The following is a 24,924-nucleotide window of genomic DNA, read 5'->3' as shown; positions in this document are numbered from 1 at the left end:
TGGAGAGAGAGGAAACACCATCTGGAGAGAGAGGAAACACCATCTGGAGAGAGAGGAAACACCATCTGGAGAGAGAGGAAACACCATCTGGAGAGAGAGGAAACACCATCTGGAGAGAGAGGAAACACCATCTGGTGAGAGAGGAAACACCATCTGGTGAGAGAGGAAACACCATCTGGAGAGAGAGGAAACACCATCTGGAGAGAGAGGAAACACCATCTGGAGAGAGAGGAAACACCATCTGGAGAGAGATGTCATTGGGAGAGAAAGGAGGCAGGATGCAGCGAGTGTGTCCAATTAAACTCCTGTATCATCACAACCTACTGTAACTATCTAACCTAAAGGAACTATGGGATATTTAACAGTCCTGTTTCAGCCCTGGTATTAACTGAGACACTACCTTTTCCTTAGGCTTAGAGTTCCAATGAACCACAAAGAAAAAAAAAAAAGTACGTAGTCAATTGGTAATAACATTTTTCATGTGACGTCAAAATAACAGGGGTGCGTTCAGTTCAGTGTTTTCTACGCTGTGTGACAGTTTGTAGTGAATGACACGTCTCCCCAAAATGGTGCACACCGTCCTTCAACAGCATTAGAGGTATGTTTTCTCCCATTTGGTGGGCGTGGCCTGATCAATATGGGTGTGGCCTGATCAATATGGGTGTGACCATTTGAAAATAGCTAAACTTGTGCAGCACACCATACTTAGCATTAAGGAGATAGATTGGAGGCAAGGCCCAGTCACAGTCTAGCGTCCTGTCTGGGGGTGTACTTGTACATCCAGAAACAGAAGATGGGCTCCTGCCACTATGGGCCATTCTGGCTCAGACAAGGGTTACTTAAACCATACACAAATGCCTCTGGGCCACCATAATCACGCCGTTCTTCAACTGGTGGTTCAGCACAGTACCGTTTCCCTTGAATTAAACGTTTTAAACACCGTTCTGTCATACTGAACATACCCCGGGTCTGTAAATGAAGGCATAACCAACATCACTGACAACTTATAAAAAATCCTTATGAATGAATACACTGAGGGTCACTAGCTAACAATCCACAGAATCTATACTACATTACACCCAATACACAAAAAAAAAAAAAAATGTATGCACGCATGACTGTAAGTCGCTTTGGATAAAAGCGTCTGCTAAATGGCATATTATTTATTTATTTATTTATAAGTAACGTTATAGATTTTTTTAATTGAAACAGTCTTCAGAGGCCATCTGGAGGGCATTATTGAAACACAATAGCACAATTATAGCATAGATTGGCCATTAATTCAGCACAGCATAGGCTTAAATTCATCATTCGTACAAGACATAGCCTATACTACGGAAGAAATTTATTGTAGGGAGCCTTAAATCGGGATTCAATTCTACCCACAGTAAACACTCCACTATAGTCCAATACTTGGGGCCCCCGGAGGTGACACGAGATACATATTTCGGGACGGTTTTTGTTTTGTTTTAGCAGGAAGTGGGCGGTCGTCCAGATAAGATGGGAAATGTTTTCCCCCTTGTCCATAACCAGCATGATAAAATCCACTATAGACTGTACGCTTCCAGTACCAAGGACTGTACGGTGTGACTGTATATCCATAGAAAGATAATTAGTCCCATCTGGCCGTTCTATTTCTCTGTGTAGGCTACATCCCTGTTGCTGGTTCATTCAGAAGTAGGCCTTGTGATTCTGACTCATCCACTTCTCACTCCAGACCACAAAACGTCTCACTCCAGACCACAAAACGTCTCACTTCACTACGGCAGTGGGCGTGTATCTTTCTGTTCCATTTAACTTTATTCAGCCTAAGACTTCAAGTGGCTTGGAAAGACAAAATCACTTCCAATCTTTCAGTTCCTGATATGGTTGTTATTTCTGAAACAAACAGTATCTGAAAGCAAGAATGGACATCTTTAGACAATCGATCACAAATGACAATGTCTAGTGGTAAACTACTGCAGGTATTTTCATACAAAACATTATCGTAGTCTAGTCCTAAACATAATGTGTGTACTAGGCTCCCAGCGTAAAGTCCCTCAAGTCAACATCAGACCTGCTTCCTTGACCTCTCATCAACGTAGACTTCAACTCAGCATTGGCCACCACTGTGGTCTGCCCTGGGTCAAATAAAGAGCAAAACCTAAACCCTTGTAAGTCATGCCCTCTTCCTATTGATATCAAACTGGTCATGTTGTCGTTAAAACGCTGGTCTAAGACCTGTTGGCAGCTCCACCAACTGGTCATGTTGTCGTTAAAACGCTGGTCTAAGACCTGTTGGCAGCTCCACCAACTGGTCATGTTGTCGTTAAAACGCTGGTCTAAGACCTGTTGGCAGCTCCACCAACTGGTCATGTTGTCGTTAAAACGCTGGTCTAAGACCTGTTGGCAGCTCCACCAACTGGTCATGTTGTCGTTAAGCGCTGGTCTCAGACCTGTTGGCAGTTCCTCCATACCTCCCTGCACAGCCTCTCCACCTTCTTCAGCTTCATGATGGAGTTAAGACTCCAGCGCTGGTTGTCTACCAGGGCTCGACAGTTTTAATAAATGTGGACAAGAAGAATATAGATTTAAGTTGTCCAAATCGACAAGTAAAAAAAAATTATATATATATATATATATATATATAAAAAACAACATTGGAAAAATATTCAAATACATTTTTCATGCGCATAAATAAGAGTGTAGGTGATATCCATATCAAACCGATGCTGACATGAGGGAGGCACCAGAAAATGTAGCCAAACTTTTAATGAGACTTAATTAGGATACAAAAATATAGGCTAAACACCAGTCATGTTCGACAAATACAATGGAGGATAATTAACATTAACGTCGAAAGGCTTGATTCTGTCGACATACTGGAGGCACAGTTTGTTCAGATCAAATGGTCACTAGACTGGAGAGTGAAGGACAGTGCCTGTTGCACACAGCACATCACCCACCTTGAATCCGAGTGGAGGCGGTCAGCATTTGGAAACTATTTAACCATAACATTTATTTTATGAAGCACGTCTTCCCTTGTTTCAAAGTAGCCTAGCCCAAAATAAGACCATAGAAATGTGGAGGAAATGATTTACTAAACACTTCTGATGCTCTAATGCCTAGAGTGTGCAAAGCTGTCATCAAGGCAAAGGGTGGCTACTTGGAAGAATCTCAAATATAACATATATTTTGACTTGTTTAACACTTTTTTGGTTACTATATGATTCCATGTGTGTTATTTCATAGTTTTGATGTCTTCACTATTATTCTACAATGTAGAAAATAGTTTTAAAAAATAAAGAAAAACCCTTGAATGAATAGGTGTGTCCAAACTTTTGACTGGAAGTGTATAAATCAATAGCTTGAATATGCAAAGAAGCCAATAGGCATTGTAGCCTGCCTTTGTCTGATTCTCTAAGGTAAAAAATATACTGTATTGTTTGTAAAATGGTTCTCTGCATCTTACAACGATGTAAATAGACCATTTCACATTTTTAGACAAGTGACTTGAGCTTTTGGACAACCAAAACATCTTTCCTACTTGTCTGAAGGTCAAATGGCAAAAAAAAAAAGTTAATTTCAAGCCCTGTCTACCATTACACTCCTCCTCCGCCGTCTGTCCACCACTGTTCCCTCCTTTCTCTCTCCTTCCGTCTGTCACACGACGCCTCCCGTCTTCCTTCACGCCCGGTCTACCTTTCCCACCGTGGCACAGTCCTCCAAACTGGCCCCTCTCTTTCTCCTCTGCTCCTCCTCTCCTCTCCTCTGCTCCTCCTCTCCTCTGCTCCTCCTCTCCTCTGCTCCCCCTCTCCTCTCCCCTCTCCTCTGCTCCTCTCCTCTGTGCTCCTCCTCTCCTCTGTGCTCCTCCTCTCCTCTATGCTCCTCCTCTCCTCTATGCTCCTCCTCTCCTCTATGCTCCTCCTCTCCCTCTTGCCCCTCCTCTCTATGCTCCTCCTCTCCCATGCTCCTCCTCTCCTCTATGCTCCTCCTCTCCCTCTATGCTCCTCCTCTCCTCTATGCTCCCTCCTCTATGCTGCTCCTCTCCTCTATGCTCCTCCTCTCCTCTATGCTCCTCCTCTCCTCTATGCTCCTCCTCTCCTCTATGCTCCTCCTCTCCTCTATGCTCCTCCTCTCCTCTATGCTCCTCCTCTCCTCTATGCTCCTCCTCTCCTCTATGCTCCTCTCCTCTATGCTCCTCCTCTCCTCTATGCTCCTCTCCTCTGATAAGCCCAGGTTCAGTGTGACTTGCAGCAGCCTGAGTCCCAGGGTGGGAATACCCTGTCATTCCTCCTCCAGCTTCCTCATTCCCACTCTGCTCTACCAAGATAATAATCATCGCAGGAGGAACAGCAGCAGGAGGAGGAGGAACAGCAGCAGGAGGAGGAGGAACAGCAGCAGGAGGAGGAGGAACAGCAGCAGGAGGAGGAACAGCAGCAGGAGCAGGAGGAGGAACAGCAGGAGGAGGAGTAACAGCAGCAGGAGGAGTAACAGCAGCAGCAGGAGGAACAGCAGCAGGAGGAACAGCAGCAGGAGGAGTAACAGCAGCAGCAGGAGGAACAGCAGCAGGAGGAGTAACAGCAGCAGGAGCAGGAACAGCAGCAGCAGGAGGAACAGCAGCAGGAGGAACAGCAGCAGGAGGAACAGCAGCAGGAGGAGGAACAGCAGGAGGAGGAACAGCAGGAGGAGGAGGAGGAACAGCAGCAGGAGGAGGAACAGCAGCAGGAGGAGGAGGAACAGCAGGAGGAGGAACAGCAGCAGGAGGAGGAGCAGCAGGAGGAGGCAGCAGGAGGAGGAGCAGCAGGAGGAGGAGGAACAGCAGCAGGAGGAGGAACAGCAGCAGGAGGAGGAACAGCAGGAGGAAGAGGAACAGCAGCAGGAGGAGGAACAGCAGCAGGAGGAGGAACAGCAGCAGGAGGAGGAACAGCAGCAGGAGGAGGAACAGCAGCAGGAGGAGGAACAGCAGCAGGAGGAGGAACAGCAGCTTGGTCACATTTTCCCTGTTTAAACCTCCCCTGGCCAAGAAGGAATCTACTGGTTTACCTGACACAAACATTCACACACAAGCTCACACACGAAAGTGCATAATCTCTGGCCAAAAACCCCACCTAGTGCCACTGTTAACTAGGGAACACTTGTGCACCCAGAAAAGAGAACTGTTTATAGGCAGAAGCAATTACTTTTCACCCTAGCTCAACTCCTAAGCAGGGAGGAAAAGTGTTGATTTGCATCATGGCTATACCCTTCTGTATCGAGAGCAATGCTATGACAGAGGTTCTCAAACCTCTCCTCGGGGACGCCCTGCCGTTCCATGTGTTTGATATATTCCAGATCTAGCACACCTGATTCAACATGTTGACTAATCATAAACACCTTGACTAGGTCAATCAGGTGAGATAGTTCAGGGCTACAATACAATTGTGAAACGTCTTGGGGTCCCCGAGGAGAGGTTTGAGAAACACTGCTATAAGGCATGTTGTGGTCCTCTGTAGCTCAATTGGTAGAGCATGGCGCTTGTAACGCCAGGGTAGTGGGTTCGATCCCCGGGACCACCCATACGTAAAAATGTATGCGCACATGACTGTAAGTCGCATTGGATAAAAGTGTCTGCTAAATGGCATATTATTATTATGATGAGTCCCAGGGCTGTGGCAATGTGTTTGGATGGGCAAGGTGGGGGTACAGTTACAGAACAACAGGAGGAAATAGGGTTAAGGCCTACCTGACCCCCCAGCTGTTTCATGAGCGGTTGCAGTTCACTGAAAAGGTCGTAACCCTGGTGGAAGAAGGTCAGGTGGGCGTACATGAAGGACAGCATCTGCGGAGAGGAACGGACCAATCAGAGATGTCGCATACGAGGCAAGAGATGTACGATCAACATACTGGTAACTTAAGTTTATATGGCTATTTTCAGAGAAAGTCCTCGGGAAACAATATTTACCGATTTGAGGATTTCCGATCTTCTCTTGGACTGTAGTACATTGATCTGTGGGCGGAAAGGAAAGCTCAGGGTTAGATTGTGTCTTTGAGAAAAAGAGAGCACTGTACTAGTGAAATTATGGAATCAAATACTCTTCCTAGTTCCCACCAATTAACTTTAAATGTATTTAAAATTAGTATATTCCCATTAAAACAGGCATCATGACTAGCATATAATTAGCAAGAATTACGCCACTCTAGATTGAACAGATGGCTATCCCCCTCTTTGACATCAGGGGGAGCCCCGCCTCCCTCTAGCAGAGAGATGCTGTAGTCAGTGTGATGTGTCCTGTGATCTCATATGCCCAGCTGCACTGTACACAGACTGCTGTTATGGCCTCTTCACCCTTTAGACAGAGCTAATTAACGTCCCACACAGCATCCGCTGCAGTCTGCAGGTCAAATCAGGTTCATTTCAATAAAGCCGGAGGAGCTATAGGTCGGTCATTAAACAGACAGGGGCTTTTCTTCATCTGGGCTTACGCGGACGAATAGATATTGTAGTGTGTGTGTGTGTGTGTGTGTGTGTGTGTAGGAATTGGATCGGTGGAAGCAGGCGATAGGAACAGGATAGGTGGAGGGCTATCACCATATTGCTTCTACTTGATATCTGCTGAAGGGTTAAAGTCTAGTGGAAGGTTCTAGGGTGCTGGTTGGTTTTCCCACTGGGCAGTTGAGAGGATATTGAGCAATGTAAAGCACAGAGTCAATTGGAAAATGTCTCACTATTCCACTACAGCTGCTAAAGAGGGTCGCAAATGTATTACAAATAAAAAAAACAGAAATACCTTATTTACATAAGTATTCAGACCCTTTGCTATGAGACTCGAAATTGAGCTCAGGTGCATCCTGTTTCCATTGATCATCCTTGAGATGTTTCTACAACTTGGAGTCCACCTGTGGTAAATTCAATTGATTGGACATGATTTGCAAAGGCACACACCTGTCTATATAAGGTCCCACAGTTGACAGTTCATGTATATTATTATTATTATTATTATTATTATTATTATTATAAGTTCATGTCAGAGCAAAAGTTTGCCAAAAGGCACCTAAAGGACTCTCAGACCATGAGAAACAAGATTCTCAGGTCTGATGAAACCAAGATTGAACTCTTTGGCCTGAATGCCAAGCGTCACGTCTGGAAACCAGGCACCACTCATCACATGGCCAATGCCATCCCTACGGTGAAGCATAGTGGTGGCAGCATCATGCTGTGGGGATGTTTTTCAGCGGCAGGGACTGGGAGACTAGCCAGGATCGAGGGAAACATGAACAGAGCAAAGTACAGAGAGATCCTTGATGAAAACCTGCTCCAGAGTGCTCAGGATCTTAGACTGGGGCGAAGGTTAACCTTCCAACAGGACAACGACCCTAAGCACACAGCCAAGACAACACAGGCATGGCTTCGGGACAAGTCTCTGAATGTCCTTGAGTGGCCCAGCCAGAGCACGGACTTGAACCCAATCGAACATCTCTGGAGAGACCTGAAAATAGCTGTGCAGCGACGCTCCCCATCCAACCTGACAAAGCTTGAGAGGATCTGCAGAGAAGAATGGGAGAAACTCCCCAAATACAGGTGTGCCAAGCTTGTAACATCACACCCAAGAAGATTTGAGGCTGTAATCGCTGCCAAAGGTGCTTCAACAAAGTACTGAGTAAAGGGTCTGAATACTTATGTAAATGTCATATTTCAGTTGATTTGTCCAAGAGAGATTTACACGGTTATCAAAACATCACACCAGGGTAAGCCTACATGAAACACAGCCCTTATTTTAAGTGTTTCTAAAATCCCCTATGGGAAAAATGTATGGTGGAAAAACAATTGGAGCCATCATCCTGTTTTACCTCTAGGTTTTATGGGTATTATGATACCTCCACTGTGGGGCTCTATTGTTCCAGCCTAACACCGTCACACCTGAACCTTATTAATTTGACACTAAACAGAAAACTGACGGAAACTGAGGGACTGAACTAGTCCAATAAGAAACACTAATTTTCGTTTTCCAGTGCAAAGCGATTTTGCTAAGTTTTGCCCTTAAGAGTACAATCCTGAATCTGATTCAGCCGATCGTCTGCTGTGTGCAAGTGCTGGGCTGGAACTAAAGCCTGCACACCTTCATGTTGCGCTCCAGGACAGGGCTTGGTGAACCCATGTCTATGCTACTTCATAGTAATATGAATTTTAAAAACTGATATAAGGTCAGTCTAAGCAGGTTTACTTACCCCTGAAGGTTAAGTTAAGGATTTAAGGCAAACTGATCCTTGGTCTGTACCTGGAGGACGTAGTCAAGGACGATGTGGCGGAAGCACTGGCGTGTGGCCGTCAGGATGTTGGTGGCCTCCTCCACCTCGTGCTGCTTGTTGCGCGGCGCCTGGGCATTCTTGGTCAACGCCGCCTCCTTCTCCTCACTCACCTTGTCAAACTGCTTCTTGGCCTCTTTGAACTTACGCAGGTCCCTAAGGGCGGCGGGGTGAAACACAGGCAAGAAATGACACTGAGGAAGCCTCATCTCGGCTAAATGTTTGTCAATCTAGTCAAATTGTACTTCATTTCCAGGAATATAGGCCTTTTTCTTTCATTCATTGGCATTCAATTGTTCATTTTATTTTTGAGACCACCGATTCTTTGCAGCCATGTTTTGGAGAAGGCAGTGAGATACTCTGGTTTCAAAAACATCCAGAGCTAGTGAGATTCTCTGGCGAAAATAAGAAAATGTGAGACATTGAAAATAATTATTAACAAGCGGCCTAGCTAAATCATTAGAGGAAAAAGTATATATTCTATATTCTAGGTCTGTAATATTTTTAAGGGAAGCAAATGGCCCTAAACATCTAATTTCTCTCCCTTCCTGTGAGTACAAATGAGTCTACTGTCTTCAGGGTGACATGTCATATTACTCCAGTTAAGTATTTGACGAAGCAATTAATGACTATTCTGATATTAGCCTCACATGCACCCTGACAACTTCCAATTGGAACTCTATGTTAAAGCTTGAAATCATTTGCTAGTGTGTGCAGTGTGAATTGTACATTTAGAATGAATTGGCACAGATATGAGGACACTATTTACTCTTAAACAGAAGGACAAAAGGCCACTACTTCAACTCAAAATGTCCTAAAATCTTGTTTTTTTTGGCTTGTACTGCTCGAGTCTGAGTGAAACAAAGTCACCTTGGACTGCTTAGGAGGAGTGAGTAATTGTTCAGTAAGATGGTTTTGAGTGATTCTTAAAAATAAAAAAAAACACTGACGTAGGAGTTTAGCTCATGTTTGGGCAAAGGCAGCTGGCTAATCCCGCATAATGAAATAAAATGAGGTTTCCCCGCAGGCTTAAACGCTTACGCAAACTGTCTGGGGAAAATGTGGGTGCATTAGCTAGTAGGTTAGCAAACATGTACAAGCTGTACACTACTTTAACAGGACCTAATATTCTGAACAAATAACCGAGTATTCCACATTGCATCCCGGACTTCATCTCATCCCATTCTTCATCGTGTTGATGTGCTGTTTGTGTGCGTGAGCTTCCTCCTTTTGAGCAGTTGTGCTGTGTGAATTTATTTTACACGGCTCAATTCCACCATGTCATTTGCTTCCTTAGTTATTTTAGACCTAGGCCATGATCTATCAGAAACCATTTGGATGTTGAATACAAAATATACTTTTTTAATTTAACCTTTATTTAACCAGGTAAGCCAGTTGAGAACAAGTTCTCATTTACAACTGCGACCTGGCCAAGATAAAGCAAAGCAGTGCGATAAAAACAACAACAACACAGAGTTACATTTGGGGTAAACAAAACATAAAGTCAAAAATACAACAGAAAATATACAGTGTGTGCGAATGTAGTAAGTTATGGAGGTAAGGCAATAAATAGGCCATAGTGCAAAATAATTACAATTTCGTATTAACACTGGAATGATAGATGTGCAAAACATGATGTGCAAATAGAGATACTGGGGTGCAAATTAGCAAAATAAATAACAATATAGGGATGAGGTAGTTGGGTGGGCTAATTTCAGAATGGCTGTGTACAGGTGCAGTGATCGGTAAGCTGCTCTGACAACTGATGCTTAAAGTTAGTGAGGGAGATAAGAGTCTCCAGCTTCAGAGATTTTTGCAATTCGTTCCAGTCATTGGCAGCAGAGAACTGGAAGGAATGGCGGCCAAAGGAGGTGTTGGCTTTGGGGATGACCAGTGAGATATACCTGCTGGAGCGCATACTACGGGTGGGTGTTGCTATGGTGACCAATGAGCTAAGATAAGGTGGCGATTTACCTAGCAGTGATTTATAGATGACCTGGAGCCAGTGGGTTTGGCGATGAATATGTAGTAAGAGCCAGCCAACAAGAGCGTACAGGTCACAATGGTGGGTAGTATATGGGGCTTTGGTGACAAAACGGATGGCACTGTGATAGACTACATCCAATTTGCTGAATAGTGTTGGAAGCTATTTTGTAAATGACATCGCCGAAGTCAAGGATCGGTAGGATAGTCTGTTTTATGAGGGCATGTTTGGCAGCATGAGTGAAGGAGGCTTTGTTGCGAAATTGGAAGCCGATTCTAGATCTAACTTTTGATTGGAGATGCTTAATGTGAGTCTGGAAGGAGAGTTTACAGTCTAACCAGACACCTAGGTATTTGTAACATTGTAGTGTAAACCTAAGCGTTGGGTAACGATGAAAGAGATAGCATCTCTGGAGGCACCGATTGAGTCGGTCTCCGCGTGTATGGGGGGTGGGACCAAGGAGCTATCTAAGGCAGGTTGAGCTGGACTGGGGGCTCTACAGTGAAATAGTACAATAAGAAATAACCTAAACAGCAATAAGCAAGGCATATTGACATGGGAGAGAGGCATAAAGCAATCACAGGTGTTATTCGAGAGAGCTAAGACAACAGCTGGTAATGGCGACAAAGTTTGGGCTGAGGCTAAACATAAACAGGATGCGGTACCGTATAAAGGAACAGTCCAGCAGGCATCAGCTGTATAGCTGAGTTATCATAAGATCCGGTGAACAGCAATAGGAGAGTTCGGAGGTAGTTCGGGGGCTGCTACAGCACTGGCGAGCAAGAGGCACAGCTTGCGTGTGCTAGCGGGCCGGGGCTAGCAGATGGATCTTCGTGGTCGACGTCGTAACGGGAAGCCTGTTGAAACCACATCAGACAATTTCGTCGGCAGACCAGTCTTGTTGGATCGGCGGGGCTCCGTGTCAACACTAGGAGGTCCCGTCCGGTTGACAGAGAGGTAGATAGCCGGGAGATGGGCATGGCTCGAGGCTAGCTCAATGCTAAATGCTTGCTAAGGGGCAATGGTAATTAGCCAACGACAACAGCCATTCGGTTGCAGCTAGCTAGTTGCGATGATCCGGCGCTAGGGTCCAGTGATTCAGGCATGCTCTGGGTCGATAGCACGCTGTGCAGACTGGCCGAAAAATTGTCCAGGCTAGAGCTGGCTGGTGGGCAGTGCAGGCCACAGACAATGGTGAAGATGCTAACGGTGGCTAATAGCAAGTAGCCATTCGGTTGCAGCTAGACTAGTTTCAGCTTAAGGTTCTTGATAAAAGTTATAAAGAAATAATAGAATCCTTTCCACGTTGGGTGAGGCGGGTTGCAGGAAAGAATATTTTAGTTAAAGAATGAAAAGTAAAATTGAGAAATATATACAAAATAGACAAAAACAAAAAAAACTGGACACTACAGAAAACACGACCGCACTGCTACTGTTCATAACATCATGTCCATTGTTATTGTGTACAAGAAGAATACTCTTAACAGTGATGTGTCGAGATACTTACTCTTTGACAAACGTTAGAAGCTGCGTCTTAATCGATCGCTGGGCCTGGTCAAACAAAATCTAAGCAGAGAAACACGACTGATTAGTACTTTATGCAACCGAGTAACAGTCACAACCTTTTTTATATTTTAAATATTACGAGCTGGAGCGTGTGAAACTCATTTCTTTACATGGAATGGTGTATGTTCTGCAAGTTGGCACCTCAACAAACCAGGGTGTGTACCCCTCTACTTTATAGGTGAGTTCACAAAACATGACAAAAATCAGCATTGATCGGACTGTACCTTTCAGGCGCATATTCTAATGCACAACAGCCTATGGGTTTCAAAACCCAATCCGCTCAATAATGACATGCTGTGATGCAGTGTTCATTCTCGCTAGTTAGTCAGAGACCGACTCGTAGAACTTTAACTTCCTTCAAAACGGACGGTCAGCAGAATTAGCCTCAAAGACACCAAAGCTGAAGGCCTCACGGTGTTGAGCCTGCTGATGCGGGGCCAGACAATACGACCAGTGTGTGGTTGGGACTGGACTGGAGTGCCGTGCTCCGGTGACAAAACAGATTTGGCTCTGTGCTTTAAGGATCATGTGCTCGGGTTAACACTGAGTAGCAAACTTTAACAAATCATTCAGCTGATCTCACTGCAGTCTCCAGTGTTGAGTCATTGGTCTCAGACCCTGGGGTTTAGGGAGTATGGGGACGGGGTAGGACACTAAGACAGGACTAGGGAGGTCTCTCCAGTGTTAAGTCACCATCTAAAAAAAACTTGCCCTGAGGCACCATGGGGTTTAGGGGGTATTGATAGAGAGGGTAGGACATTAAGAAGTGTCCTCCCACACTTGAAAGAAGGGACCAGGGATGTATTTAAGCAGGCAGGATGCTTGTTCCCTATTACATGCGGTTAAAGCATGATCATGAGATGTTTTTGGGTTTTGCAGTTCTGTTTTTCAGAGTGATGAAAGCCCAGACTATTTTAAGGTCCCATTCCTGTTAAAACCACCCACTGGCACTTAACTGGTGTATATCACAACCACGTTCTGTTTTAAATCAAAATGTCGCCAGCCGTACCGTGTGATAGTTGATCATCTCTTGCAGACTCTCAGCAAACGTTGTGAGACTGGACTGTGGGAGAAAAAAAGGAGTGTAACACAAAGATACTAGGTCCATACGTAAGATACTAGGTCCGTACGTAAGATACTAGGTCCGTACGTAAGATACTAGGTCCGTACGTAAGACACTTGGTCTGTGCGTAAGACACTAGGTCTGTATATAAGACACTAGGTCTGTATATAAGACACTAGGTCTGTATATAAGACACTAGGTCTGTATATAAGACACTAGGTCTGTATACAAGATACTAGGTCTGTATATAAGACACTAGGTCTGTACGTAAGACACTAGGTCTGTACATAAGACACTAGGTCTGTACATAAGACACTAGGTCTGTACATAAGACACTAGGTCTGTACATAAGACACTAGGTCTGTATATAAGACACTAGGTCTGTATATAAGACACTAGGTCTGTATATAAGACACTAGGTCTGTATATAAGACACTAGGTCTGTATATAAGACACTAGGTCTGTATATAAGACACTAAGTCTGTATATAAGACACTAAGTCTGTATATAAGACACTAGGTCTGTATATAAGACACTAGGTCTGTATATAAGATACTAGGTCTGTATATAAGATACTAGGTCTGTAGATCTATCTGTATTGTGACGGTATGTACAGATACATGGGACAGAACAGTGCTATGTAAAAACATGTTTTACATCCATCCCCATCCATCCATCCATCCATCCATCCATCCATCCATCCATGGATAATAGTGCTATTGTATGAAATAGTCCCACACACACAGGGCTCCAGGCTGCAACCATTTAGTCGCATTTTGCGACCCTTTGACTTGGCAGTGTGTTACATTTTTTAATTGGTTTCGTCGGTGTGTGCTGCCAATTCTACATGGTCACTTCACTCCAAACGTCCAATTTCGTTTAGGAGGCTAAAACCATGATTTGGTCAAACAGTAAATGTGCGTTATCCTCACGATTCCTGTAAAGAAAGTCTCTGCCCTGCCACTTTGCCCGTTTCGCTGGGGCCTGCTGCTGTGATGAGCAAGCCACTCACTCCCTCCCTCCTCCCTCCCTCCCTCTCCCCCCTGCGCACTGGGAGAAGAAAAGTGTTTTGTCCTGATTGTATGCTATAACATTTCAAAATCCAATTGCAGGAGAAACACACTTAAAGAGAGGAGGTTTTCAGCTTTCTGTAGGTATAATTTATATTTCTCATTTGCGCTCTATAACAACTATTTTACAACCAAGATATTTGATATGGCTTTTGAGATAGGGAGTGTGCGAAATGCGCATCGGCCATTGCGAGTGCATATTGGCCTCATTGGGTAGTAGGCTACAACTGCATCTGTTTTTTTAGGACATTGAACTTCCTGTTAGATTAATACATGCCTACCAGAGGTAAGTTTCCACTTACTGAGGTGGTGAATTAGCTCCAAATAGAATAGCCTATGATATTAGTGCACATAAAGACGTAGGCAATATAATATATATTGAATAAAATACTGTTAAAATAGGGCATCTGAATTGTCAAATATTATTACAATAGCCTAATAGTCAACCCAAAATTCATGACACTCACTGGAGATTGCGCGTCAAAATATCTTGAATCATGCATTCCTGCATGGACGTGTTAGATACAACATATTTATTGAATACCATCCCAGTAGTCTATTGCACCTCTTAATAAAGCACTGTGAATGGCTTTATAAGGAATTACTTATTTTTATCTATTGCGTGATGCCGCAGATTTTTTCTAGTAACGACCAAATCATGGGCTGATGCGACCAACTGTAAAATTAAGTGGCAGCAGGGGGAAAATGTTAAGTCTGGAGCCCTGAAACACACACGGCAGACAACACATACACACACACACACACACGTATGAGCGAAAGGGTATAAACAGTGAATTCCAGACTAGTAGAACCTCCTGACAGTGACTGAGGTACGGGTAAGAGGAAATCCTCTACTGTACTGCTACACTGCTTTAGGTCATTTGAAACTTGAGCAATAAATGGGTGCTTCCAGGGATAATTCTTCAGCCAGGGCATTCTTTCAAAAAAAAATGCACTTTGGCTGAACTTCAGACCCAGGGGAGAAGCTGTAAAGGAAATATACACAAAAAAAAGGAGCAGAAATGCAGGCCTCAACGCAGAAATGTGAGAGAAGATTAAAAACAGAGGAGTCCCACTAAAGAGAGAAAGTTGGGGAAACTGGCGGTTTTCTAACAGTATGAACGGACAGTTTTGACTTGAGAAGCTCGAGCTAGGTTACTTATAGGTCTTTTACCTCAATGACCTCATCTTTGGTGGAGCTCGCAGCGAGCTCGCGGATTCCGTTGACAAACTGTCTGTTTGCCGTGTTGTAGGCCTTGCCGGCGTCGATCATCCCGATGCACAGCTTCACTAGCTAGAGGAGAGAGAGAGAGAGAGAGGTGAGAGAGAGAGGTGAGAGAGAGAGGTGAGAGAGAGAGGTGAGAGAGAGAGGTGAGAGAGAGAGGAGAGAGAGAGAGAGAGAGAGAGAGAGAGAGAGAGAGAGAGAGAGAGAGAGAGAGAGGTGAGAGGGATGACAGAAGTGAGTAATGGATGAAATAGTGCTTGCTTTCCACACCATCCCTTTAGGCCACTGTTCCATGTTCAAACACTGGACGTTTGATAAATAAATACATCTTGGAGAGAGGCTGAGAATCAAAAAATAAAATAATAATAATCACCAGAAACTAGCTAACGGTAATTAGCTTAACAAGCAACCCTCTACATTTAAGATTTTTTTATTTTTTCTAACTCATTAGGGGCAGACATAATCCCAGGTTACGTAAAGTCACAAACAAACCCTGGACCTTATCCATGCACTCTCACACAAGAGTAAGCAGGGAAGCGGAATGTTACTCTGTAGTCTGTCCGATCGCTTCAGTGCTTATGACAAATGGGCTCACTATCCGACAGGGTGTATGACTAAAAGTGAAAACCTTCAGCAGAGATTCTGTAGCTTCAGGTGGAATTGGACGGGTTATATGCCAAATTGTCAAGGACACTTGTGATACTTTCGCCAGGGATATAAATGTTTTGATTGTTTTGTTTTTTGGGATGGAAAAAGCATTTCAGTGTTAGCTTAAACGACTAAAACCAGATATAAAGTATATAGAAAAGATGATGTACCTATTTTTTTTATATAATATAATCTTTGAGAACTATTAAAATCACCAAAATAAAAGCTAGACAGTCAGGAAGAAGAAAGAATGAAAAATTAAAAAATGAATTTAGCAGTATAGATTGTTATTATGTTTGAGCAAAAGAACACAGCATTAGCCATGGCAAAATGCATAGAATTACAGGAAATTAGCTTTCAAACTGAAAAGATTTGATCTCAGCTCCATGGCAGAATACAAGACATGTGCTTTAAAGGGATCCTTCGGGATGTTGGCAATGAGGCCCTTTATCTACCTCCCCAGAGACAGATTAATTAGTGGATTCCATTTGTATGTTTCTGTGTCCAGTATGAAAGAAGTTTGAGGTAGTTTCGTGAACCAATGCTAACTAGCATTAGCACAATTTAGCATCCCAAAGTATCCCTTTAAAACTGAAAAAATGTCTCAGCTCCATGGAGAAATGTGTAGAATTGCAGGAGAATTGGCTTACAAAATGTAAAAATGCCTATACGCCGTCACGATGGGGGCCTCTAAAATGTTCTCTAAAATTCACACTCGCCGACAGGCCGACCACTCCCCCTGCCACGCCCACCATCTAAGTCCCTTTTTGATCCAGAAAAAAACCCTGGTTCGCTAAGGACGCATTTCTCTCCCCACCCCCAAGAAAGCTGCGCACTTCCCTTACTGCCATCGTTGACTGCTGCTCACGAAACTAGAGATGGGACTGGATAGGTGAAAGCAATGTGGCAGAACTCAACCAGTATTCCTAGAGGCCTCGGGGGAGCTATTCGCTGCTACCCATCCAGCCATTTCAGATCAGTGCAGGAGAGCCAACAAGGGCAGAGCAGAAAACACTTTCTGTAATGAAATGCAGCCGTATATTGATCAAGCCAGGTAGGCGAGAAGAGCTCACAAAGCCTCAAAAGAATCCATTTTGCTACTGGGTTCAATGTAAGGTGGTGTAACTGTTCTTGAACTTGTGGCAAGTTATACAATAATAACATGTATTTAATATCAACAGTGCTGTGTTTTAAATCAGCAGTATCTTTAATTTAGATACATCAAATGTTTGTCTTTCAGCAGATTCAATACTGGAGAAAGAAAAACACACCAAAGAAAAAAACTAGATTTCCTTGATTGTATGACCGGTCATTCGACGTTATGGGGAAATGATCTTCAAAAGAGATTTAGTATTATCACAATAAAGCCTGTGTTGTTTTAAGATTCATCTTGGTTGTGTGGGTGGGCTCTCTTTCTCAATGGCAAGGCCTAGTTTCTAAGAAAAGCCTGAACTCCTCTTCCAGGCCCCCCTGCATCCCCCACCCTGCAGTCACACCACACCCCCCTGCAGCAGATCCTTCCGCAACAGGGTATGGTGTGAGTCAAATGATGGCCAAAGGGTGGGAGACACAATCTTAAGAACAATGCAGCCGCAAATCACTGGAGATCCAGGATTAGTGAATGAAGTAAAATCCCACCTCTTCCACCAAAAAAACCCATTACAAATGCTCTGGTGACTGGCTGCAGGGTCTTTATAGAACTACAAGTGGAATTTCATCACACTCCTCTTATGTACCATGCATTCCAGTTTGAGACTCTCGCTCTCCTCACTCGGTGTCAACTCGTTCTGATCTCAGGCCAGTTAGAGGGGACCGGGACACTGGGTTACTATGGCGAGGGAGTGGTTCATCATGCAAACAACAAGAGTTCCATCACTGTGTTCATTGCTCCAAATGTGGATCATATGGACTCACCTTGTCGAGTTTGGACTCCAACTCCCCAACATCCCCCTCCACCTCCTCTATGGTGGCCCTGAGAGAAGAAAAACATGACACAGTTACTCTACGTGTAGAAGGGGGAGCTTCATTTCAACAGATAACAGTCAATAGAAATAGGCTACAAGGGAAAATGGACGGTCGATGCATTGCTTTGCACTGGAAGGCGAGTCATTCCACGTGATGGTGGTGCTATGTGTAGGGTTGACGCAGAAAGGAAGCGAAAAGCGGAGGAAAAGGGAACACACATCATGAGGGGCCAGATTGAGAGATGCCACATTGGGTAACGCCATGGGCCTATATCTAGCATTTTGCTCAACTAATACGTAACAAAGCACAGCTTGGCCTTCCCGGCAACAACACCCTTGGAGTAGCAGCGGCAGAATGCCACCAGGGAGGAAGAAGACTTAATGATGAACAGAGGCGTCACTTCAGAACAGTGGTCACCAACCTTTTTTGGAGTCGAGATCACAGAGTCAAAATCCAAGCAGATATCTACCGATAAGGTGAATGCACCAATTTGTGTGCTAAATGACGTAAATGTAATGTAAATGTTCATTTTTTTTTTTTTTTTTTTTTTACATGACTTTAAAAAACGTGGGCCTATGCAACATTAACCCATCATAAAGGCCTGATTGGTGGAGTGCTGCAGAGAACCTTCCTTCTGGAAGGTTCTCCTATCTCCACAGAGGAACTCTGGAGCTCTGTCAGAGTGACCATCAGGTTTTTGGTCACTTCCCTGACCAAGGCCCTTCTCCCCCGATTGCTCAGTTTGGCCGGGCGGCCAGCTCTAGGAAGAGTCTTGGTGGTTCCAAACTGCTTCAATTTAAGAATGATGGAGGCCACTGTGTTCCTGGGGACCTTCAACGCTGCAGAAATGTTTTGGTACCCTTCCCCAGATCTGTGCCTTGACACAATCCTGTCTCGGAGCTCTACGAACAATTCCTTTGACCTCATGGTTTGGTTTTTGCTCTGTCAACTGTGAAACCTTATATAAAACAGGTGTGTGTCTTTCCAAATCATGTCCAATCAATTGAATTTACCACAGGTGGACTCCAATCAAGTTGTAGAAACATCTCAAGGGTGATCAACGGAAACAGGATGCACCTGAGATCAATTTCGAGTCTCATAGCAAAGGGTCTGAATACTTATGTAAATAAGGTATCCGGGATTTTTGTTTTTAATACATTTTGAAAATGTTCTAAAACCTGTTTTCACTACTTCATTATGGTGTATTGTGTGTAGACTGATGACGATTTTTTATTTAAAAAAAAATCAATTTTAGAATAAGGCTGTAACATAACAAAATGTGGAACAAGTCAAGGGGTCTAAATACTCTCCGAATGCACTGCATGTTACTGAGTGCAGAGTTACAGTCTGGGGTTTTCCGCAGTACTGTGAACACATACTGCAGTGAAAGCTTATCTTGTTTCCTCCAAACATCATAGCGTGGTTCCTCATGGAGATAATGAGCCACCGATAGGGATCAGTGACAGTCTGAATAAGAGTGTGGTAGTGGCGATTGGGGATGTTGGAATAATCCCCTGTGGGTTTGACGCGATGCCATTGGTGCATCCGGCATAATGAAATGAGGACGGTGTTGCGAGGGGGTGGCGGGGCGTTGGGATTACAGTGACACCCCGGGAGGACCAGGCGGGAGGGCCCATCCAAAACCCCTCCAGCTGTTTCTATGGCTACCACGTCCCGCACGGCACCGACATGCCATAACATCTGGCAGCGGAGTGAGAATAACAAGACGCAAGCATGTTGCTGTCGAAACACTTAGAGCAGTGAGAAGATGCTTTGAAGATGAGCCCCCAACTCTCCCCTTGAACACAACTTTTTTCTATCTCACTGATTTTGTGTGTGTGTGCCTGTCGGTGTTGGGCTGTGTGTGTGTGTGTGTGTTTGTGGGAGATATGCACAGACAGATCGCAATTACACTAAATTGTAAGAATGGAGTTATGTTATCAAATAAATGTTGTCTGGCTACTGGCACAAAAATGGAGCCGAACAACCTATCAATGCACCTACACCGAACTAACAGCTAACAAACTGTGGGGCGTTGTAAAAGCCTTTTTACAGACATAATGCATCCTCACAGTCTGACAGCTTTCCAAATGACATCTGTTTATCAGGAGCTGGCTGAAGCCAAAGAGCTATGATTGAGCTGTCACTCCAGCCACCCATTATATTTCAGACAAGAAGCCAAGTCACTCCATAGGCTACATTCCTTTGTTGTTTGTTTCACAATTCCGCTGGGCAGTTCTAGGTTGATATGGGCAGTTCTAGGTTGATATGGGATGTTCTAGGATGATATGGGATGTTCTAGGTTGATATGGGATGTTCTAGGATGATATGGGATGTTCTAGGTTGATATGGGATGTTCTAGGATGATATGGGATGTTCTAGGTTAATATGGGATGTTCTAGGTTGATATGGGCTGCCACTGATTCCTACTTGCAATGTGCAATATAGACAGATGTCAGATATGATAATGATGGTACACTGCACACTCCAGCTGCTGAAGCCATTGATTCCACCCCACCTGCCCAAAATACCAGTTATTTAGCATTAGATATTCGCCTTTTGTTTTTTTGGGTCCTTTTTACCCCTTATTCTCCCCAATTTCGTGATATCCAAATTGGTAGTTACAGTCTTGTCCCATCGCTGCAACTCCCTTACGGACTCGGGAGAGGCGAAGGTCGAGAGCCATGTGTCCTCCGAAACACGACCCTGCCAAGCCGCACTGCTTCTTGACACACTGCTCGTTTAACCCGGAATCCAGCCGCACCAATGTGTCGGAGGAAACACCGTACAACTGGCCACAAGGACTTCCCAGCCGGCCAAACCCTCCCCTAACCCGGATGACGCTGGGCCAATTGTGCGCCACCTCATGGGTCTCCCGGTCGCGGCCGGCTGCGACACAGCCTGGGATCGAACACGGGTCTGTAGAGATGCCTCAAGCACTGCGTGCAGTGCCTTAGACCACCATCCCCCTTCTGTTTAAAAAAACGAATAGATTGGGACTAAATGAAAAGGAACAAATGGATTCAACAGGTTCAATTATCCCTATGTGCTCTCCACAATGACAGAGCACTGTTAAATAAAAATGACTGTCTAGGAGGCCACAGACAAATGCCATTTCATTGATTTATCATTCATAATAAAAGGTTAAGTTGGATGACTATGCCTCTTGGAAAATATCAATGGAAGATGACAAGGGTTTAAATCACACCTGCGCTGATGACAACATCCAAAGTTTGAGTGGCCACTTTCACACAACTAACAATATTCGACCTGATTCAACTTTAAGGGATAAGACTTAAAAAGGTTAGGCCCAACTTCATATCCCCCTGGGAATAATAATGTAGATCTAGGGCTAAGTAGTCTGGTAATTAATGGTGGTTTGTTCTGGTCAATTCCTTAGAAAAATCCCAATAGCTGCTATCTAACTAAAATCTAAATGAATTTGTCCACTTTCCTGCTCTCTCTAGCCAAGACAAAATGAATGTTTTCTTTTCATATGAAACTCTGCCTCGGGGGAGAACTTGTGAACGTGCTGACAGAGGATAATAAAGGTGTGATTCTGGGACGTAGTCTCACAGCCACGGCCTCCATTGTATGTCTGTATAACGAGTAGAGAGAGAGAGCGAGTCACACTAACGAGGGAAGTTCACAGAGACAAAAAGGTAGCGCTTTAGACCAGGAATTCACTGACAAAGCTATAAAAAAAAATAAACAGGCCCAGCTATCACAACGGCTACCTACCACTAATGTTGCTGCTACCGTTACCACTAGACTACTAAAAATGTACAGCTACCATTAAAATGTTGCTGCTTATATATTTAGGCTACTGCCACAGCTGGGGAAACGCAGCGACCCTACTAGGCTAATTCTGCACATTTGCTGCGTGAGTAATTTTAGCTAAGTCTACCCACATACCGCTTCCACAAACTCAGTAGCTGTACTGGTCACCACACGCTGGCTACGTTGCGGTTGTCAGTGACTTTGGGTTACTACTGCTACTCTTATGCTACTGCACCAAACTACAGGTCATAGAATAGCGTCGAATTATAAGCAGGCTGTGCATTATAAGCGTGGCTTGAAAGAAAAACAACAGCAGGATGATACTGAGCTCTGAGAGATCAACAACCTCCAAGAGTCTAAATCAAGTCAGTACGGAGAATCGAGTTAAGGCAACATAATGAACAAAAACATTAGGATTGCTTCGTTTGCCAATAGTTAAGCAGGCCTATCTGTGAGAGGGAAAATTTGATTTTCTTCACTGTTTAGGTTAGAGCATAGCAAGACACTGCAGCTGTTTTCGCAACACCAGCTGCATACTTAGAGGAATATGGGGTATTGTACTTATGTGTGGGTCCAATGAAGCGATAGCAATACCTGCAATGCCAGTGTTTCCCCTATATGCATTCAGCAGCTGCACACCACCGCTGCTAAACCATAGCCTCCACAAAATATAATATATATACACAGTACCAGTCAAAGGTTTGGACACGCCTACTCATTCAAGGGTTTTTCTTTATTTTTACTATTTTCCACGTTGTAGAATAATAGTGAAGACATAAAAACTATGAAATAACACATATGGAATCATGTAGTAACCAAAAAAGTGTTAAACAAAACAAAATATATTTTAGAATCTTCAAAGTAGCCACCCTTTGCCTTGATGACAGCTTTGCACACTCTTGGCATTCTCTCAACCAGCTTCATGAGGTAGTCACCTGGAATGCATTTCAATTAACAGGTGTGCCTTGTTGAAAGCTAATGTGTGCAATTTCTTTCCTTCTTAATGTGTTTGAGCCAATCAGTTGTGTTGCGACAAGTTAGGGGTGGTATACAGAAGATCGCCCTAGTTGGTAAAAGACCAAGTCCATATTATGTCAAGAACAGCTCAAATAAGCAAAGAGAAATGACAGTTCATCATTACTTTAAGACATGAAGGTCAGTCAACACGGAACATTTCAAGAACTTTGGACGTTTCTTCAACTTCAGGTCGCACAAACCATCAAGAGCTATGATGAAACTGGCTCTCATGAGGACCGCCACAGGAAAGGAAGTTACCTCTACCGCAGAGGATAAGTTCATTAGAGTTACCAGCCTCAGATTGCAGCCCAAATAAATGTTTCACAGAGTTCAACTGTTCAGAGGAGACTGTGTGAATCAGGCCTTCATGGTCGAATTGCTGCAAAGAAACCACTACTAAAGGACACCAATAAGAAGAAGAGACGAGCTATGGACATTAGACCGGTGGAAATTTGTATTTTGGTCTGGAGTCCAAATTGGAGATGTTTGGTTCAAACCGCTGTGTCTTTGTGAGATGCAGTGTGGGTGAACGGATTATCTCTGCATGTGTGGTTCCCACCGTGAAGCATGGAGGTGGTGGTGTGATGGTGCGTTGCTGGTGACACTGTCGGTGATTTATTTAGAATTCAAGGCACACTTAACCAGCATGGCAACCACAGCATTCTGCAGCGATACATCATCCCATCTGGTTTGAGCTTAGTGGGACTATCATTTGTTTTTCAACAGGACAATGACCCAAAACACCTCCAGGCTGTGTAAAGGCTATTTTACCAAGAAGGAGAGTGATGGAGGGCTGCATCAGATGACCTGGCCTCCATAATCCCCCGACCTCAACCCAATTGGGATGGTTTGGGATGAGTTGGACCGCAAAGCGAAGGAAAAGCAGCCAACAAGTGCTCAGCATATGTGGGAACTCCTTCAAGACTGTTGGAAAAGCATTCCAGGTGAAGCTGGTTGAGAGAATTTAAAGAGTGTGCTAAGCTGTCATTAAAGCAAAGGGTGGCTACTTTGAAGAATCTAAAATATATTTTGATTTGTTTAACACTTTTTTGGTTACTAAATGATTCCATGGGTGTTATTTCATAGTTTTGATGTCTTCACTATTATTCTAAAATGTAAACAATAGTAAAAATAAAGAAAAACCCTGGAATGAGTAGGTGTGTCCAAACTTTTGACTGGTACTGTAAGTATTCAGACCCTTTGCTATGAGACTCGAAATTGAGCTCAGGTGCATCCTGTTTCCATTGATCATCCTTGAGATGTTTCTTCAATTGATTGGACATGATTTGGTTTATATAAGGTCCCACAGTTGACAGAGAATGTCAGAGCAAAACCAAGCCATGAGGTTGAAGGAATTGTCCGTAGAACTCCGAGACAGGATTGTGTCGAGGCACAGATCTTGGGAAAGGTACCAAAAAATGTCTGCAGCATTGAAGGTTCCAAAAACACAGTGGGCTCAATCATTCTTAAATGGAAGAAGTTTGGAACCACCAAGACTCTTCCTAGAGCTGGCCACCCGGCCAAACTGAACAATCGGGGGAGAAGGGCCTTGGTCAGGGAGGTGACAAAGAACCTGATGGTCACTCTTACAGAGCTCCAGAGTTCCTCTGTGGAGATGGGAGAACATTCCAGAAGGACAACCATTTGTTTTGGGGCTGTTTTGTTAGACTTCAGTGCAGCTTTTGACATTATCGATCATAGTCTGTTGCTGGAAAAACGTATGTGTTATGGCTTTACACCCCCTGCTATATTTTGGATAAAGAGTTACCGGTCTAACAGAACACAGAGAATGTTCTTTAAAATGGAAGCCTCTCCAACATAATCCAGGTAGAATCAGGAATTCCCCAGGGCAGCTGTCTAGGCCCCTTACTTTTTTCAATCTTTACTAACAACATGCCACGGGCTTTGAGTAAAGTCAGTGTGTCTATGTATGCAGATGACTCAACACTATACAAGTCAGCTACTACAGCAACTGAAATGACAGCAACACTTAACAAAGAGCTGCAGTTAGTTTTGGAATGGATGGCAAGGAATAAGTTAGTCCTAAATATTTCAAAAACGAGAAAAGTGTTGCATTTGGGACAAATCATTAACTGGTCCTAAACCTCAACTAAATCTTGTAATGAATAATATGGAATTTGAGCAAGTTGAGGAGACTAAATTGCTTGGAGTAACTCTGGATTGTAAACTGTCATGGTCAAAACATATTGATACAACAGTAGCTAGGATGGGGAGAAGTCTGTCCATAATAAAGCATTGCTCTGCATTCTTAACAGCACTATCAACAAGGCAGGTCCAACAGGTCCTAGTTTTGTCACACCTGGACTACTGTTCAGTTGTG

At 43.9% G+C, this 24,924-nt stretch overlaps 1 protein-coding gene across 11 annotated transcripts in view; it reads right to left on the bottom strand.

Moving 5' to 3' along the window:
• The window catches only part of LOC121576511 (arf-GAP with coiled-coil, ANK repeat and PH domain-containing protein 2), an 89,994-nt gene that overhangs the window by 50,911 nt on the left and 14,159 nt on the right, over positions 1–24,924 (bottom strand). For all 11 annotated transcript variants that reach the window (XR_006661557.1, XM_041889703.2, XM_041889704.2 and 8 more), the window contains exons 2-8: positions 17,736–17,793; positions 15,123–15,242; positions 12,825–12,878; positions 11,757–11,815; positions 8,238–8,421; positions 5,924–5,968; positions 5,705–5,800 (exon numbers count right to left, since the gene is read on the bottom strand). Coding sequence is in view for 10 of the 11 variants with exons in the window: in XM_041889703.2 (XP_041745637.2) it covers positions 5,705–5,800; positions 5,924–5,968; positions 8,238–8,421; positions 11,757–11,815; positions 12,825–12,878; positions 15,123–15,242; positions 17,736–17,793 (616 nt within the window). In the remaining variant the exon portion in view is untranslated. The remainder of the gene's footprint in view (positions 1–5,704; positions 5,801–5,923; positions 5,969–8,237; positions 8,422–11,756; positions 11,816–12,824; positions 12,879–15,122; positions 15,243–17,735; positions 17,794–24,924) is intronic.

The sequence above is a fragment of the Coregonus clupeaformis genome, chromosome 11 (genome assembly GCF_020615455.1).
Source record: "Coregonus clupeaformis isolate EN_2021a chromosome 11, ASM2061545v1, whole genome shotgun sequence".
Lineage (NCBI taxonomy): Eukaryota > Metazoa > Chordata > Actinopteri > Salmoniformes > Salmonidae > Coregonus > Coregonus clupeaformis.
This window is presented reverse-complemented; position numbering and strand designations above follow the sequence as displayed.